General features: G+C 41.8%; 1 protein-coding gene across 5 annotated transcripts in view; it reads left to right on the forward strand.

Annotated features, from left to right (window-relative positions):
- Positions 1 to 7,907, forward strand: part of Helq (helicase, POLQ like) — a 59,999-nt gene extending 52,092 nt beyond the window's left edge. For 4 of the 5 annotated variants that reach the window (XM_029555317.1, XM_029555315.1, XM_008851773.3 and 1 more), the window contains 3 exons: positions 1,612 to 1,725; positions 3,995 to 4,129; positions 7,427 to 7,907. In XM_029555317.1, the coding sequence (XP_029411177.1) occupies positions 1,612 to 1,725; positions 3,995 to 4,129; positions 7,427 to 7,534 (357 nt within the window). In that variant the 3' untranslated portion in view covers positions 7,535 to 7,907. The remainder of the gene's footprint in view (positions 1 to 1,611; positions 1,726 to 3,994; positions 4,130 to 7,426) is intronic. The other variant, XM_029555316.1, reaches the window with a different exon arrangement.
- Positions 7,908 to 16,669: the final 8,762 nt, after the last annotated feature.

Genomic DNA, 16,669 nt, shown 5'->3' on the forward strand with positions numbered 1-16,669 from the left:
CCCATTCCCTCCCCTCTAACTCCTCCCATATCTCCCCATCACTTTTTTCCTGATAACTTCATGTACTCTTTCTTCTTTGATTTATTTTTTTATGGGGCTTTTGGCTATTCTAACATTCCACTCTCTGAAGAGGTAAGCCGAAAATCTTTTAAGGATTAGATACAAGCTCCCAAATATTTTTGACACTTTTGACCTTTGGAATTGTTGCTAAGAGGTCCAAGGACATTGTGAGTTTTAGCCAAGAAACTGGCAATTGGGGGGGGCAGGGTCTTTTTACCCTAACTAGCTAGTGAATTCCTACCTCCTATTCTTATTACACCATCCTCTGAAAAGGTTACCCAAATTGCCAATAGGGAATAGGGACTCAGATTGCTCTGGCTTCTTCCATGCAGAACAGGGATGTAGACTGAGACAATTGGAGTACCCCTTCTATCTAAAAGATTCCAAAATTGCATAACACTTATCTCAAGGAGGAAAAGAAAGTCTTCGAATCATGAATAGGTAATGTGAAGAAGTAAAGGTAAGACTAGTTAGCATTGCAAGTTCTAGATAGGGAACTAGAAAAAAATCAGAACAGGGCAATTTTCAAATGTTCATATGAGAGTCCATTGGAATTTATTGACAAGAGCTTCCAAAAGCATTGGGTTCCTCCTCATTTTTCTTTTGGCTGCCAAGGCTGGATTTAAGAGTGATGGATTCAGGATTTGCGTTCAGGTATTTTGATTTAGTGTCAGTTCCCTCTCAAAGGCTTTGAGATAACTGAGGGGTGGCTGCAGTGTATGTATGACCTGAGGGTGTGCACATTGGAAAGCCTTTACCTGGCATGGGTCATGCCTTCTCTTCTTAGCCTTCCCCAGATTGTGTACTTTAGCCCTCCCCAAATCCAGGAGACCATGTATGATTAGGGTCAAATTACATACAGTTGGCTGGGAAGAGGCTAGATACGCCGATGAGGGTCCAATGATCCTCCTTGACCATCCTTTAATGAAGGAGCACAGCTGTCAACAAGCCCAAATGTGACCATGTTTAGCGATCAGCCACAGCTGAAGTCGTCATGATGGTTTCATGCAGAAGAGACTGCTGTACAGCATCATCTTATTAAAAGGATTTGGTGCTAGGATCCACATATGAGGGAGACTAGATACGCCGATGAGGGTCCAATGATCCTCCTTGACCATCCTTTAATGAAGGAGCACAGCTGTCAACAAGCCCAAATGTGACCATGTTTAGCGATCAGCCACAGCTGAAGTCGTCATGATGGTTTCATGCAGAAGAGACTGCTGTACAGCATCATCTTATTAAAAGGATTTGGTGCTAGGATCCACATATGAGGGAGAACATATGTCATTTGTTTTTCTGAGTCTGTGTTACTTCACTTAGTATAACAGTTTCTAGATCCATCCATTTACCTGCAAATTTCATTATTTCATTTTTCTTTAGGGCTGAATAGAACCCCGTTGTGTAAATATACCACATTTTTGTTAGCCACTTGTAGGATCACCTTTCGTCTGCTTAATCCAAGCTCCAGAACATTCTCTCAGAGCCCCTGTAACAGATTAAACTTGGAAATAACTTACATAAGCTAGCATTTTCTGTCTTTGTTTTCTGCAGGAACTGGAGGAGTTTTGGGTTTATAGAGCCCTTTTGGTAGAACTTACCAAGAAGTTAACATACTGTGTTAAGGCGGAGCTAATCCCACTCATGGAAGTGACCGGGGTCTTAGAGGTCAGTCACTCCTATTTTTCCCAACTGAGATTATGTCTACAAACAGAAAAATGAGGAGCTGGAGAGATGGCTCAGTGGTTAAGTGCACTTGCTCCTCTTCCAGAGAACCTGAGTTCAGCGCTCAGAACCCACATCAGGTGGCTAGCTTCAGAGGATCTGATATCTCTACTGGCCTTTGTGGACTCCCACACATTTGTGGTTTTGACACACGTACACATGAATAAAAATAAAATTTTTTCTTAAAATGGAGAGAGGGGTGTGCTGGAGAGATGGCTCAGTGATTAAGAGCACTGGCCTCTCTTGCAGAAAACCTGGGTTTGAATCCTAGCACCCACATGACAGCTAATGACCATCTATAACTCCAGTTCCAGGGGATCTGACACCCTCTTTTGACCTCCACAAGGCATTACACGACATGGTGCACTGACGTACATGCAAAGAAAACACTCATACACATAAAATAATAATTATATTTTTGTTTGAGACAGGGTCTCCATGTAGCACTGGCCTAGAACTTATTATGTAGACCAGGCTGGCATCAATCTCACAGAGATCCACCTGCCTCTGCCTCCTGAGTGCTGGGATTAAAGGCATGTGCCACTATGCCCGGCTAATAAAATATATATTATCTAAGAGCAGTTAAGACCACTGGCTGCTCTTGCAGAGGACCCAGGTTTGAGTCCCAGCACCCACATGGTGGCTGACAACCTTCCATAACTCCAGTTTCAGGGGAATTTGATGTCCTCTTATGTCCTCTTCAGGCATTGCACAACAAGGGTGCACTTAGATATATGCAGGCAATACACTCATACACATAAAAATAAATAATAAAAAAGAAACATCGGGGCTGGAGAGATGGCTCAGTAGTTGAGAGCACTGGCTGCTCTCAGGGGACCCTGGTTTGGTTCCCAGCATCCACGTGGTGGCTAACAACAATCCATAACTCCAGTTCCATGGGATCCAGTGCCCTTTTCTGACTTCTGTGGGCATTGCATGACATGGGCGTACTTACATAATGCAGGAAATACACTCACTCATACAGAAAGTGAAAATAATAAAATATTTTAAAATAAAAACGGATTTTTTTTTTTTTACTATTGTGAAGTTTTACTAAAGGGTAAGTGATAGAAAGAGTCTTGCTGCTCGTTTGTCATGGAAGGTGTAGTTAGGGTTCTCCGGAAGAACAGAGCTGATAGGCTGAATGTATCACAAAGGGGATTACGTGATTCAGGCTAGTTCGTCCAGAAAACGCTGCATGCTGGAGAGGCTGAGAACCTGGTAGCTAGCTATTCAGTTCTCAAAGCTGGATGTCTTAAGCAGTCCTAGTCTGGTGCTGAAGGCCTGGAGGATTCCTGGAGATCTACAGTCTTCACTCCCTGTTGAGAGGCTGAAGAGACTGGGTTTTGATGTCAGTGGAGGATTGCAGCAGGGTAGATGCACTCACCAGCAGGGCTACAGAAGAAGGTGCAGTCTGTTCTGGGTAGGGTCTTGCCCTTCAGTTAACCAACCTTCCTAAACACATGCCTCTCAGTTGATCCCAGATCCAGTCATGTTGACAACCAGGATTAATCATCACAGAAATCTTTTTATTTATTTTTTAATAAATGCTGCCATAGCCTCCCAAAAAGCCATTGCTAATTGAGAAGTAGATATAATAAGTGATCACCATTGTGAAAAGTTGGGCTGTCTCCCAAGAATATGTGTCCTATCCCTTAGCCTTAGCCTCTCTTCTTTTCTCCACTCAGTAAAGAATTGCCTTCTGTCAGTTTGGACAGTGCTGGTTAAAGCAGTGACTGGCAGCATGGGTCATTTACATTCTCTTAGACAGTGAGAAGAAAGGTCCTCAATTGGTTGTCAGCTTTCTGTCTTCAGTCAACCATCCTCTTCAGTTTATTCTGTTTTCAGTGTTTCATTCTGCTTGGGAAGCACACAGGTGCCCACTTGCACACCATTGATCCCCTAAGTGGATGATGTGAATATTTTAAGGGTACTGGTCTAGAGCATTTGTTTGAAGATGTGAATCAGTGCACTCTCCCTAATGCCTCACTGAGTCTCATTCCTGTTAGCACAACTGACCTATTAAGCCATGGAGGAAGCTACCTTCAGTCAGATTGCAGCCACCCAAACACATCTTCACAAATTCTTCAGTATTCTGGTATATTCTCTTCATATTTATTTTATTATCTTGGTCTATTCCTATGTCTTGCTTGTGGATTTTTAAAAATAATCCCAAGTATTCATCCTATTTATTTTTTCTTTAACACCATAGGGTCGAGCGAAACAGTTATACAATGCGGGTTACAAAAGTCTAAAGCACTTAGCGAATGCCAATCCAGAAGTGCTAGTAAGGACAATTGATCATCTGTCAAGACGCCAGGCCAAGCAAATTGTTTCTTCAGCAAAGGTAAGCAAGCAGACCTTCTCTAGCCTGAAGAATAGGTCACAGCATTAATGTCCTTTTGCTCTAGACATGGCAACATGGTATTTCACATTGTTTAACATTTATAGGTACAGAAACATGTACTCAGAATTTGTAGGTATACAAACACTCCATTTATTATAACACAGAGCTTGCTAAGAAGAGGAAAGAAACATCCTGAAAAATAATAACCATTTCAAGGGTTCATTGACATCTGGGGACCCCTGGAAGTTATTCAGCTCGGCCTTCACACAGCCTCTTCACAGGAGTCTTTCTTACTTTGGGACAAAGTCCACCCTAGAAGTTTCATCTGTAAATCCCCAAGTGCCCACCGCTTAGGATCTCTGCAGAGATCAGTTATGGCAGTGCACACTATGTGAGCACCATCCCCAAAAGTGGTAATGTTTATTTTTTAGTTAATTCTGTTTTATATGTGCAGTACTAGAACAATGATGTTTTTAAAAAGCCTAGCAGTTTCAAACGTAGAAATAATAACGTTAAGATCAAGAAGGCTGTCATCTCAAGTTGCTGTGTCATGGCTTCCATGGCACAGAGACAGTGACGACCTCCCAAAGGGAACTGAGGGCAGTGAATGGCGAAGCTGCACTACTTAATATAGACAAGAGAAACTTCTTTTCAAACGTGAAAACTGCAGCTATGAGCTGCTTGAATTTATCTGATACATTCTTTAATTTCAAGTAACCTGGTTTGGCCTTCCATACTGCAGCTTCATTCATGTCCTTGGTAATACACAGCCTAACTCCATCGTCCTGTCTCCACACTTGCTCTTTCCTGGTGTAAATCATTTCTTCTTCTTTTTTTTTTTTTTTTTTTTTTTTTTACTTGTTTTTTTTTTTTTTTTTTTTTTGTCTTTTTGCGACAGGTCCCTGCAGCCCCAGCTGTCCTAGAACTCACGATGTAGACCAGGCTGGCCTCAAACTCACAGAGATCCATCTGCCTCTGCCTCCCAAGTGCTGGGATTAAAGACATGCACCACCACACTCAGCTCATTTCATTTCTTTAGGTCTCATTCATTCATTCAAATATTTGTTTAAAAGTGTTAACAGTTGGACAAGTAGGGATTAAGTGAAAGGCATTTCCAGTGCTGTAGCACTCAGCACTACTTGTCCCTTAGCCCTTGTTTTTTGTTTAGCAAATATTTAAAGCCACAGCTAGTGGTCTATCCGGGGACCAATACTCCTTCCTGTCTTTTGCCCAGCCCTTCTCAGTACAGGGCTTCTGCCTCATAACCCAGGACACCCCCACTCATTCTCATGGTCTCACCTACTTGGCAGCCAGCTTAATTTTTTTTTTTTTTTTATTTTATGTGTATGAGGCATCAGATCCCTGGAACTGGAGTTACAAACAGTTGTTGACTGCCATGTGGGTGCTGGGAACCACACCCGGGTCCTCTGCAAGAGCCATCAGTGCTCTTAAGCACTGAGCCATCTCTCCAGCTTCAGTTTGGTTTTTTTGTTTGTTTTTTTGTTTTTGTTTTTGTTTTTTTTTCTTTTTTGGTCTTTTTGAGACAGGGTCTCCCCGTAGCCCCAGCTGACCTGGAACTCGCTATGTAGACCAGGCTGGCTGGCCTCTAACTCACAGAGATCTGCCTACCTCTGCCTCCCAAGTGCTGGGATTAAAGGCATGCGCCACCACACCTGGCCAGTTCGTTTTTTTAATTGCATGGTTTGAGCTGATGATTTTTTTCTTCTAATGATACACATGGGTTTTATATAGTTTACTTATTGCTGATTACTGTAGTTTTGGGAAGATAATGTCACATTTGTTTTATATGGTTACCATTACCTCAGATACTGGAAAGCCTACTTTACACTGTTTTTTTGTTTTTCTGAGACAAGATCATCCTGTAGCCCCAGCTATCCTGGAATTTGCCATCTAGGCCAGACTGGTCTCAGTCTCATAGAGATCTGCCTGCCTCTGCTCCCAAGTGCTGGGAATAAAGATATGCACCACCACGTCCAGCTACCTTACATTCTTAATTTGATTATGTAATGGTATGCCTTATCTAATTAAGAGAGTGTTTTCTTTTTTTTTTTTTTTCATTTTCACTTTGTATCATATATTTTTCCCATTAGGAGATTTTACTGAACTTTTTATTATAAATACAACAGAAGTATTACAAATATTCTACCACTTTATATACAAAGCCCACCTGCAACTAATTCCAGCATTTTATTTCTGATATTTAGAATAAAAAGTCACTGCTCAACAATCGTTTATTGGAATCTTCTAGGTGCCATTTTGCCTTGATTTTTTTCTTTTTTTTATATTTTATTATTTTTATTTTATGTGTATGAGTGTATTGCACCCATGTTGTGCAGTGCCATGGAGGTCAGAAGAGGGTTTCAGATTCCCCTGGAACTGGAGTTAAGGATGGTTCATAGCTGCCATGTGGGTGCTGGGACTCAAACCCGGGTCCTCTGCAAGAGCAGTCAGAACTCTTAACTGCTGTCTCAGAATTTGTAGGTATACAAACACTCCATTTATTATATCTCTTCAGCCCCTGCCCTGTTTTTTAAGATAGAGTTTTCACTATGTTACCTAATTTGGCCCTGAACTAGAGATCCTCCTTCCCCTCCCCCTACCTCACAAGTGCTAGAACTACAGGTGTGCACCACCACATTCTGCTCTGTGCCATGTTTAGATATGCTTTTTTCTTTGTACGTTGTTTTTGAAATTAACTATTTTGCCAAACATGGCAGCACACATACTCAGGACCTTGAGGTAGGAAGATTACAAATTTGAGGCCGGCCTAGGCTACATAGTGAGATCCTATCTCACTATGGGAGATAGAAAGGGAGGAAAAAAGGGAGGAAGAAGGGGGTCATGTTTACTTCAGAAGCTCAAGTAAAATTTTTCGTTGAAATACTGATGGATTTTTAAAGCATACTAAGTTTTGAAGCACTAAATATAGAATATCATTCTCAAGAGCTAATTAAATTTTTGCACAACTCTCTGAAATTTTAGAGATTAAAAATTAATTTTTAAGTGTCCAAGTCTTCAGTAAAACAGATCTTTGGGAATATGAAAGCTCCTTTATTTTGGGTACACTAAGTGCAGTGATCAACTAAAATAGTTTTTAACTGAATACCTCAGCTTCATTTACTGAAATCACTTTTTCTTAAGTGGCCATTTTTCAGTCTCATTTTCTAATGTGTAGATATTGATGTGTTACAGTTGAGGCTTCCAACAGACATTAAAAATGTTGGCGACTCTCTAGCAAGACACCTTTTGGCCTCACAACTGGATTCTTTATTGTAGATGCTGCTGCATGAAAAAGCAGAGGCTTTGCAAGAAGAAGCTGAGGAGTTACTGAGATTGCCTCCCGACTTCCCTGGCATGGGGGACTCTGCCACCGAACAGGCATGAAGCTGGACTTGAGATCCAGCCCCATGCTAGGGCACTTGCTTAGAGTGAGTGAGGCCCTGGGTTCAAGTCTCACTATCTCCAAGAAAAAAACAAAATCTAAAGGAGTAATTGTAAGGTGGCATGCACACCTCTAGCTCCAGCACTTGGGAGATGGAGGCAGGAAGATCAGGAGTGAAGTGTTCAACTACATAGAGAGTTGGAGGCCAGCCTGGGCTACATGAGACCTTGTCTTAAAAAAAAAAAAAAAAAATTGAAGGCAAAAGCATGAAGCTGTCTGATACATGTTTTCAAATTTGAGTTATTTATTGTATATATATTTCATTAAATATTCCTTCTATTTTATAAATGAAAATATTTTTAATTATATATTAAAAACTGGATGAAATTAAAAAAAAAAAATGGAACTCTGGATGATGCTTGACTCTACCTTCCTTCATAACTGCAGTAACCATCCCACCAATAACCCATTTTCTTCATTACCTACACATTATTTTTCTGCTTAAAGTCTTCAACATATCCGCAACCTACCTTCATGGTCATGTCTTTCACTGTTTTCTTACTCCACCCTACCCCCCAGTGGTGGAAGTTGAAACCAGTGTTTTCTCCATGTTAAACACATACTCCCACACCTAGTTGCATTTGCATCTCTTTTACCCATTTCTCTCATCAAACTGGACTATTTAAAATCCCAGAACTTGCCCTGCCATTTCCAAACCGTTCATGTCCTGACGTTTATGTCGTTACCAATACATGAAAATGGACAATACACTTCTAGTGTCAACCAAAAGTATTAGGATCCTATCTGTGTTAGTTACTGTTCTGTTGCTATGACAAAACACCATGACCAAGGCAGCTTATAGAAGGAAGAGTTTATTTGACTTACAGTTCCATCAGGGTGGGGAGGCATGGCAGAAGGCAACTGGAGTAGAAAGCTGACTACTCACATCTTCAAGCAGGCACTGGAAGCAGAGGCAAACTGAAAGTGGGCAAGGTTAAAGTGCACTCCCAGCGACATGACATGCTTAGCCTCCAGCAAGGCTGTACCTCCCAGAGGTTCCATGACCCCCCCGAAACAGCACCACCAACTGGGGACCAAGTGTTCAAATACTTGCAGCCTATGGGAGACATTCTCCTTTAAAACACTACATTCCATCCCGTGGCCCCCATAGGCTCATGGCCATATCATAATGCACAATGCATTTAGCCCAACTTTAGAAGTCTCCATAGTCTCAACACTGTTCCAGAGTCCAATGCCCAAAATCTCTTCTGAGACTCAAGGCAATCCCTTAACTGTGAGCCCCTGTAAAATCAAAAGACAAATTATATACTTCCAACATACTATGGAACCAAGTATACTTTTCCATTCCATAAGGGAGGAATGGAGACATACTGAGGAAATAACTGCACCAAAACAAGACTGGAAACCAGCAGGGCAAACACCAAATCTAGTAGTTCCACATCTGATGTCTGGGACTTCCAATGGGCTTAGATGGCTCAGCCCCTCCAACTTTGCTGCTGCAACATACATCTCCCTCTTTGGCTGGTACCATTCCCTGTGCACAGCACCCCCTTGGCAGATGTTTCACAGTTCTGACATGCCCAACATTTTGGAGTCTCCATTGCCAACTGTTTCACCACAGCCTCACAATCACTGCTCTGGGTCTGTCAGGGCCTGTCGGGGCTTTCCTTATTCAGGGACTCCATGCTGTATGCTGCCTGGTTTGAGCAGCTCTCTGAAACCACGGAGGAAATTGAAGACCCCTCACTCTTGTGTCCTTTATGCCTGTGGTGGTTTGAATGAAAATGTCCCCCATAAGCTCCAAGTGTTTGGACATTTTGTCCCCAGATGATGGCGCTGTTTTGGGAGGTTTTAGAAGGTGTGGCTATCCTGAAGGAAGCACGTCACTGGGGGTGGGCTTAGAGAGTTCTTAAGCCTTACTGGATCTCCAGTCGCTCTCTCTTGCTTCCTATGCCCATGTGATGATGTTAGAGCTTAGCTGCTCCTGGTCCAGCCACCTCCAGCCACCATGCCTCCTTGCCATGATGGACTGTAATTCCCCTGGAACCGTAAGCTCAAATAAACTCTTCCTTCTATAAATTGTTTGGTCAGTGTTTCTATCACAGCAACAGAAAAGGGACTAATACAATGCCTCTGAAGCCAGCACCATGTGAATGACATTGTCAAGTTCCACTGCCAGCTTAGGATGGATCATGGTCCCCTTGGATCACATTTGCAGGTGCTTTTGTTTGTTGTGATTTTCTAGGAGCAGAAAATTCCTTAGACCTTTTCCTTTCACAACTTGGAAGCTTAGCTTGGTGAGGTCTTGCCTTGAAGGTATTCTTGCCTTTGTTCAAGTGCAAACCTGGAGGCCTTTCCTTAATGGCTCTAATCTTTTAACACTCTTCCAAGACACACCTTGGCTGCCTTGGCTCCTAAACTATGCTCTTTTTGTCTCCCAGTTGTATATTCTGTAATTCTTTCTGCCCCACTTGTTCCTTTTCATTGTAGATCTGAGTAGTATTCACCATTAATAGCCATGCCATAGATTCAACATTAGGTTGCCTTGAAATTTCCTCCACCAAAGATATTAATCCATTACATTTTAATTTAGCCTAAGGCAAGTTCTTAGGCCAGATGTCAGGACAGATGGCAGCCAGATTCCTGGCCAAAAATATCCCAGTTGCTGTTTAAGTCCTTTTTTCCCTCTGGAATGATATTGCTCTCAGCACTACTATCTTCCAGGCTCCTACTAGAATGACCATTAAACTCTGCTTACAGTAATCAACTGCTTCAGTAGTCCAAACTTACCAAGTCTTGCACATTTCTCAAAAATATGGTCAGGTTCTTGTCAGCAACACCCCACTTCTAGTACCAGCTTCTCTCTTAGTTACTTTTCTGTTATAAAATGACCAAGGCATCTTATAGAAGGAAGAGTTTTTTTGGCTTATGGTTCCAGAAGGATAAGAGTCCATTGTGGCAGGGAGGCATGGCAGGAGGAGCTGGAGTAGAAAGCTGAGTAGTAGGCACAGGAAGCAGAGAGAAACAGATTGAAAGTGGGCAAGGCTAAAGCCCACCCCCAGTGATGTGCTTCCTCCAGCATGGCCACACCTCCTAAAGGTTCCGTGACCCTTCCCCAAACAGTGCCATTAACTGAGGACCAAGTGTTTATTTGGAGCCTGTGGGGGGACATTCTCATTAAAACCATCACACTGTCTCTGAAATTATTCTGTATTCACCCTCATACCCCTTTGCAAGGCCTCTTTCCTTCCTATGAATTGTGGATCCCTCATTTAGGCTTTTGTTTTCTACAGCTTTGTAATCTGCAGGGATGCAGCCTTTTTATCAAAACTCATCTTTGTACCCACCTCAGTTCACAGAGGAGGAATCGCTGAGAAAGAATGCTGTGCAGATTAGCAATTTGAAGAATCTCTTTAAACACAAATATACTACCTCTTTACTTTTTCAGAATTGTAGTTTAAAAATAAAGATTTAAAAAAATAGAGGGGGTTGGAGAGATGGCCCGGTGGTTAAAAGCACTGGCTAGAGGACCCGGGTTCGCTTCCCAGCACCTACACACAGCAGCTAACAGCCATCAGTAATTCCAGTTCTAGGGGATCTCATGCCCTCTTCTGACCTCCGTGGGCATTGCACAACATGGATGCATTTACATACCTACAGGCAATACACTCCTACATATAAAATAAAAATAATAATTTTTTTTTTAAATAGAGTAAAAAAAGCTGGGCATGGTGGCACTTATATTACAAAGATCCACCTACCTCAGCCTCCTGAGTGTAGGGATTAAAGGTATGTACCACCACACTCATAGGATATGGAAATTTGTATGGTGTCATCCAACTGCTCTGAAACCAGTAGGTCATAGCTCTCATTCATACCAGGCTCAAAACCTTAAAATTTGACCAGTTCCAATGTGATAATGGGTTTCTTTTTAAGGTTTTAAAATTTTTATATTTGTCATTACTATGGAGGCAGTGTGTGTATGTGGAGGTCAGAGGACAACTTCATGGAGTTGGTTCTCTCCTTCCACCTGAGGATTGAACATCAGGCTTGGACAGCTAATGCCTTTACCTGTTGAGCCATCTCACCAGCTCAGATTTTCTTTAAATTTTATTCTAGCTGTAAGTCAAGTTTGCCCATTTCTGGGATGCCTAACCCCATCAAGCTCTTTCTGATGGCCAAGATTCTTTAGCTCTTCACATTGTAGACTTAAACAGTTGCCACAAAAACAAGTCTTGTCAATGCACCACACCCAAGTTGTGGTCAAGTATAAGGCTTTTCAGGCCTAGCCACCTTCTTGACTAATCCCCACACTGGCATTTGTCAGGAAAAGCTTGTGCAGTCCCTCTGGCTTTATGCTTTTGTTTTGTTTTGGGGGTTTGTTTGTTTGTTTTCCACTTTGGTTTTTTTGAGATAGGATCTCCCTGTAGCCCCAGCTGACCTAGAACTTGATATGTAGACCAGGCTGGCCTCAATCTCACAGAGATCCGATGGTCTCTGCTTCCCAAGTGCTGGGATTAAAGGCATGCGCCCACACCCAGCTGTGCTTCCATTTTTTAGAATACTCCCACAAGCAAGAAGTAACACCAGGGACAGAATGCATTTTTTTTATACTTGGTTTTCTTTGACACATTCCAACAACATATAATCGTATTGACAAGTGTATATTTTTTCTTACTACCTTCCTGACTAGAAATAAGGACCACAGGCCTCTGTGTATTGAGGGCTGGCTATGTGCCAGCACTGTGGTAAACAACACTGCTTGAAATCACCTAGATCATTCCTTACAGACATTTGAGATCTTTTTGTTTTCACTCTGTGACACATTAAAGAGTGGCTTACCCAGAACACCTTTTTACAACAGGTCTCTAAGCTATATGTGTCTGTCTATGTGTGTGTGCTTGCACACACAGACTGGCACAGATGCACATGTCACTGCATGTGGAAGTCAGAAGACAATTTCCAGGAGTCAGTACAGAACACTCTTTTATATAGGGTGACAACCTAAACTTTGTTCACACAAATACTTCTATTATTTCCTTTGATGTTCTGTGTTGTGTGTTTTTTGAGACAGGGTTCTTTTGAGCCCAGGCTGGTCTCAAACTCACTATGTAGCCAAGTCTAGCCTTGAACTTCAGATCCTCGTGCTTCCACCTCTTCCTGAGTGCTGACATTGTAGATGGTAGACAAAATGATTTGCCAAACACGTTCCCCTCTTATTTCCTAGAACCTATGAATATATTTTGTTACACTACAAGAAGGAATGAGGTTTACAAGTGGAATTAAGGTTGCTAATCAGCTGAATCCAGATCCCGAATTTTCTTGGTGGAGAAAAAAACAATCACAAAGGTCTTTACAAGAGAAAAATGACAGTCAGTGTGACGTGATGTAGCATTCATTCAGTCACTATTGGCTTTGAGGATGGGACAGGTTTTCCTGGTAAGGAGTGAAGATTGTATCCAGGAGCTACAGAGGCAAGCAGGGGCTTCCCCAGAGCCTCCAGAAAAAGCAACTGACTGCTGTTGGCCTGGTGAGAGCTCTTCCAGACTTGAGATATGCCAAGCCGTCAGATAATCAGTTTGTGTGGTTTTAACCACAATTTCCTGGTCATATGAAACTTATACTCTAACTGCAGTAATAGGAACCTAGTCATCGGAAAGCAGCTCTTGGCATCCTGGGGCTGTACAACACCCTTGCACAGTGCCCACCCTGGAGAGGCCCCTCTGGGTCTTAGCACCCGCAAGCAGGGCCATTGCACTCTGAGATTTCTTTTTACTTACCCTGTCAACAGCAGCTTATGTAAAGTGTAAGCATCCTGTCCCTAGTTGATTAAAACAAAACAACAGAAAGATGCAGTTACCATGGAGAGGTGGCAATCTCCATTGCTGATTTCTGAGGAGTTCTGAGAGTCATCTAGTGCAGGATAGCCTCGCAAAGCTGTTTTTCTCTAAAATGGGCAGAAGATACATTATCATAATGAAGAGATATGTATAAAGCTATGCATATCTAGGCTAAGAGCAACTTCAAAGAACTGGCTATTATATAGCTATATACTACATGGTTTTATGGTAAAATATATCACTGTGTGATCATATGAAATGGGGGAAAGTTTCACAGGCTAGAGACATCTCTATACAAAGTATAGTATCGCTAGTTTGAGTGTATAAACTTGTAAGCATTGAGGATTATAAAAGTCTACTGTCTACACTAGAAGTGATTATGATATGGCATCTTCTTGACCATAGCTGCACCATGTTAAAGTTTAGACGGACTCTAGTCTCTGAAATTATCAGGCAGTTGGCCCAGGGTATGGGAACACATGTCAGCAGTTGTCTTGGGAACAGGTCAGCGTGTCCCAGAGTGCACCTGCTAACTAGATTTATGGCTTCCGTAGGTTATGCTTGGCTTGCTTCTGCAAAATAGTAATTGTTGCTTAATAGAATAGAAATTGTTAAGGGGATTTTGCACCTGTAAGCTTGGGAACTTAAACTTTTCACCCTGGTTATGGTTTCTCTGTATAAAAGCTTAGCCTAGAGACAGCTCAGGGCCACACACTTGGGTTCCTACACCCTTGTGTAGTCACTGTCCAGCAAAGACTTTCATTTGGCAAAACTTTGTCTGAGTGGTCTTCTCTGGTGAAGCACCCACAACATGATGAAGAGATTCAACATGATTTTGCTAAAATTTGTCAGTGACTTGGAAGCTCAGTGAAAGCATTTATATGTATTTTGTTGAATCACTGCAATACGATTATCCTGATGCTAGCTAGCCACTGTAGAAAACACGAGGCAGGCTATCTTGTCCTCATTAGATGTAGTGAAGCACAAATGAACCACAAGCAATGGTGGAAACAAAACAAGTCATGGTATGGAAGATAAATGCTCTGGGTAATGGAGTGAGAGAAGTACAGTCTTTGGGAAAGAACTGTGGAATAGATGGACCATAAAATGGATGCTTAAAAAACTCAGAACTGGGAGCTGGAGAGATGCCTCAGTGGTTAAGAGCACTGACTGCTCTTGGAGAGGACCTGGGTTCGATTCCCAGTACCCACATGGTGGCTATGAACCATCCTTAACTCCAGTTCCAGGGGAATCCGAAGCCCTTTTCTGACCTCCGCTGCATTGCATGACACAGGTGCACTCACATACATGCAGGCAATACATTTGTACACATAAAATAAAAATAATAAAATTTTTAAAAAACCTCAGAACTGGGGGCACTTGTGACAAATCAAGAGACGGGCATTTTCAGGAGAATGAGCATGGCTACTCTTCCAGCTGAGGTGCACAAAAGGGGACAATGAGCCACACTATCTGTATATTGGCATGCTTAAAGCAGTAATGAGAAACCCAGAAGTACAGAGTTTGTGCTGAGCCATCTCTACTTCATCATCTGGTGTCTCCTGTGATCAATGAAAGGCATTTGTGAAACACCTGACAGAGGTGGACACATGTGACTACCATATGGGAAGAATCATATGGATATTAAGTTCATAACCTTGGCCTCTTTAGCTCTGAGATCTGTCTAGATGCATCTAGTCTCTGTTGGCAGTATAGCTCTACACTGGTTAAAGCACTACGTATGTAGTTGATTCTGTGCTAACCCCACTGCAACAGTGAAGAAGTCCATGGGAACCTAGCTCAACTTCCATTTGTGCAGAGGTGGCAAACTGAGGGACTCAGATGAGGAACAAGTGGGGGCTTGGTCAAAGACTGGTTTGGTAATTGGTGCTTAGCTGGAGGAGAAGCATACTTCTCAGGCCCTTATGATAGGGGGTGATTGAGCAAGTTGGAGCAAGATGCTGATACCTGAGAGCAGAAGTTATTTCCCTACATGTTGGCATTTGTAAAAGCATCATAGGTCCTGGAGACAGTAGTTCTAAACCAGGCATGGTGGTGCATGCCTGCAATCCCACTTAGAAAAGTAGAAGCAGGAAGGTCAGGAATTCAAGGCCAGCCTGAGCTACATGAGACCCTGTCTCCAAAAAACAGGAGAGCGGGTGGGAGAGAGCTTGGTAATGGAAGATTAGCATCTCAGAGTATAAGAAAAAGATCTACAACTGCAAACTTTTTTTTTTCTTGAGACAGGGTCTCACTATGTAGCCCTGGCTGGTCTGGGGCTTGCTATGTAGACCAGGCTGACCTTGAACTCACAGAGATCCTGCCAAAGTACTGGGATCAAAGGCATGTGCCACCACAACCAGCCAGTGATGAGCTTTCTAAAGAAACTATTCTAGGGTAGGGGCAGGGGCTTATCTGTCACTAGTACTAGCTGGAACAGAATTCTGGTAGCTCTGAGCTTTGCCAGGAAGACACTTTAGGAGGAGCCAGGTTCATCCTAGAAGTGCAGCCTTGACAAGCTGTTAGGAACTGTTAGTGTTTGTTGGGATCTTTTAGTGAATAGAAGATGAGGGTGGGCAAAATCAGTTGTACTGAGTTTGTCATTTTTAGACCAAAGTTGAGACCTAGTTGAAAAGAGTCCAGTCAAAGTTTAGTCAAGAGAGTCTTTGCCACTTTCCAGCATGTGTGCAAAATATTCTACTTAGATTGCTTTTTTTTTAACTTTTTGTTTTTTTTTTAGAAGAAGCATTTCATTACAGCTTTAACATACTCAATAACAGTTTCCAGAGTAAAGATACATCTCATTCAAAAGTGACTATAAAATTTTTAGGTTTGCTGTTAAACCTAATAACTGCATACTTAGAAGAAGCATTTCATTACAACAGCATTGACATATTCAATAACAATTTCCAGAGCTAAGATGCGTGTCTTTCAAAATTGGCTGTAAAATTTTAGGTTTATAGTTGAATTAATACAGTTTACAATATTGTACTCAAATAAACCCTATAAGACATAAAATTAAATGAGGTTTTAACTTTAGAAAAGCTTTCTCTTTCATTGTTAAAATACACAGTTTCATACAGGAAACTTCCTTTTTTATTATTTTTTTAGAAGACGCATTTCATTACAGCTTTAACATACTCATTAACAGTTTCCAGAACAAAGATACATTTCTTTAAAAGGGGACTATAAAATTTTTAGGTTTGCTGTTGAATTAATACAGTTATACAATATTGAACTCAGTATAAGCCCTGTAAGACATAAAATTGAATGAGT

This window comes from Nannospalax galili, unplaced genomic scaffold (genome assembly GCF_000622305.1).
Source record: "Nannospalax galili isolate Female #2095 unplaced genomic scaffold, S.galili_v1.0 scaffold405, whole genome shotgun sequence".
NCBI lineage: Eukaryota > Metazoa > Chordata > Mammalia > Rodentia > Spalacidae > Nannospalax > Nannospalax galili.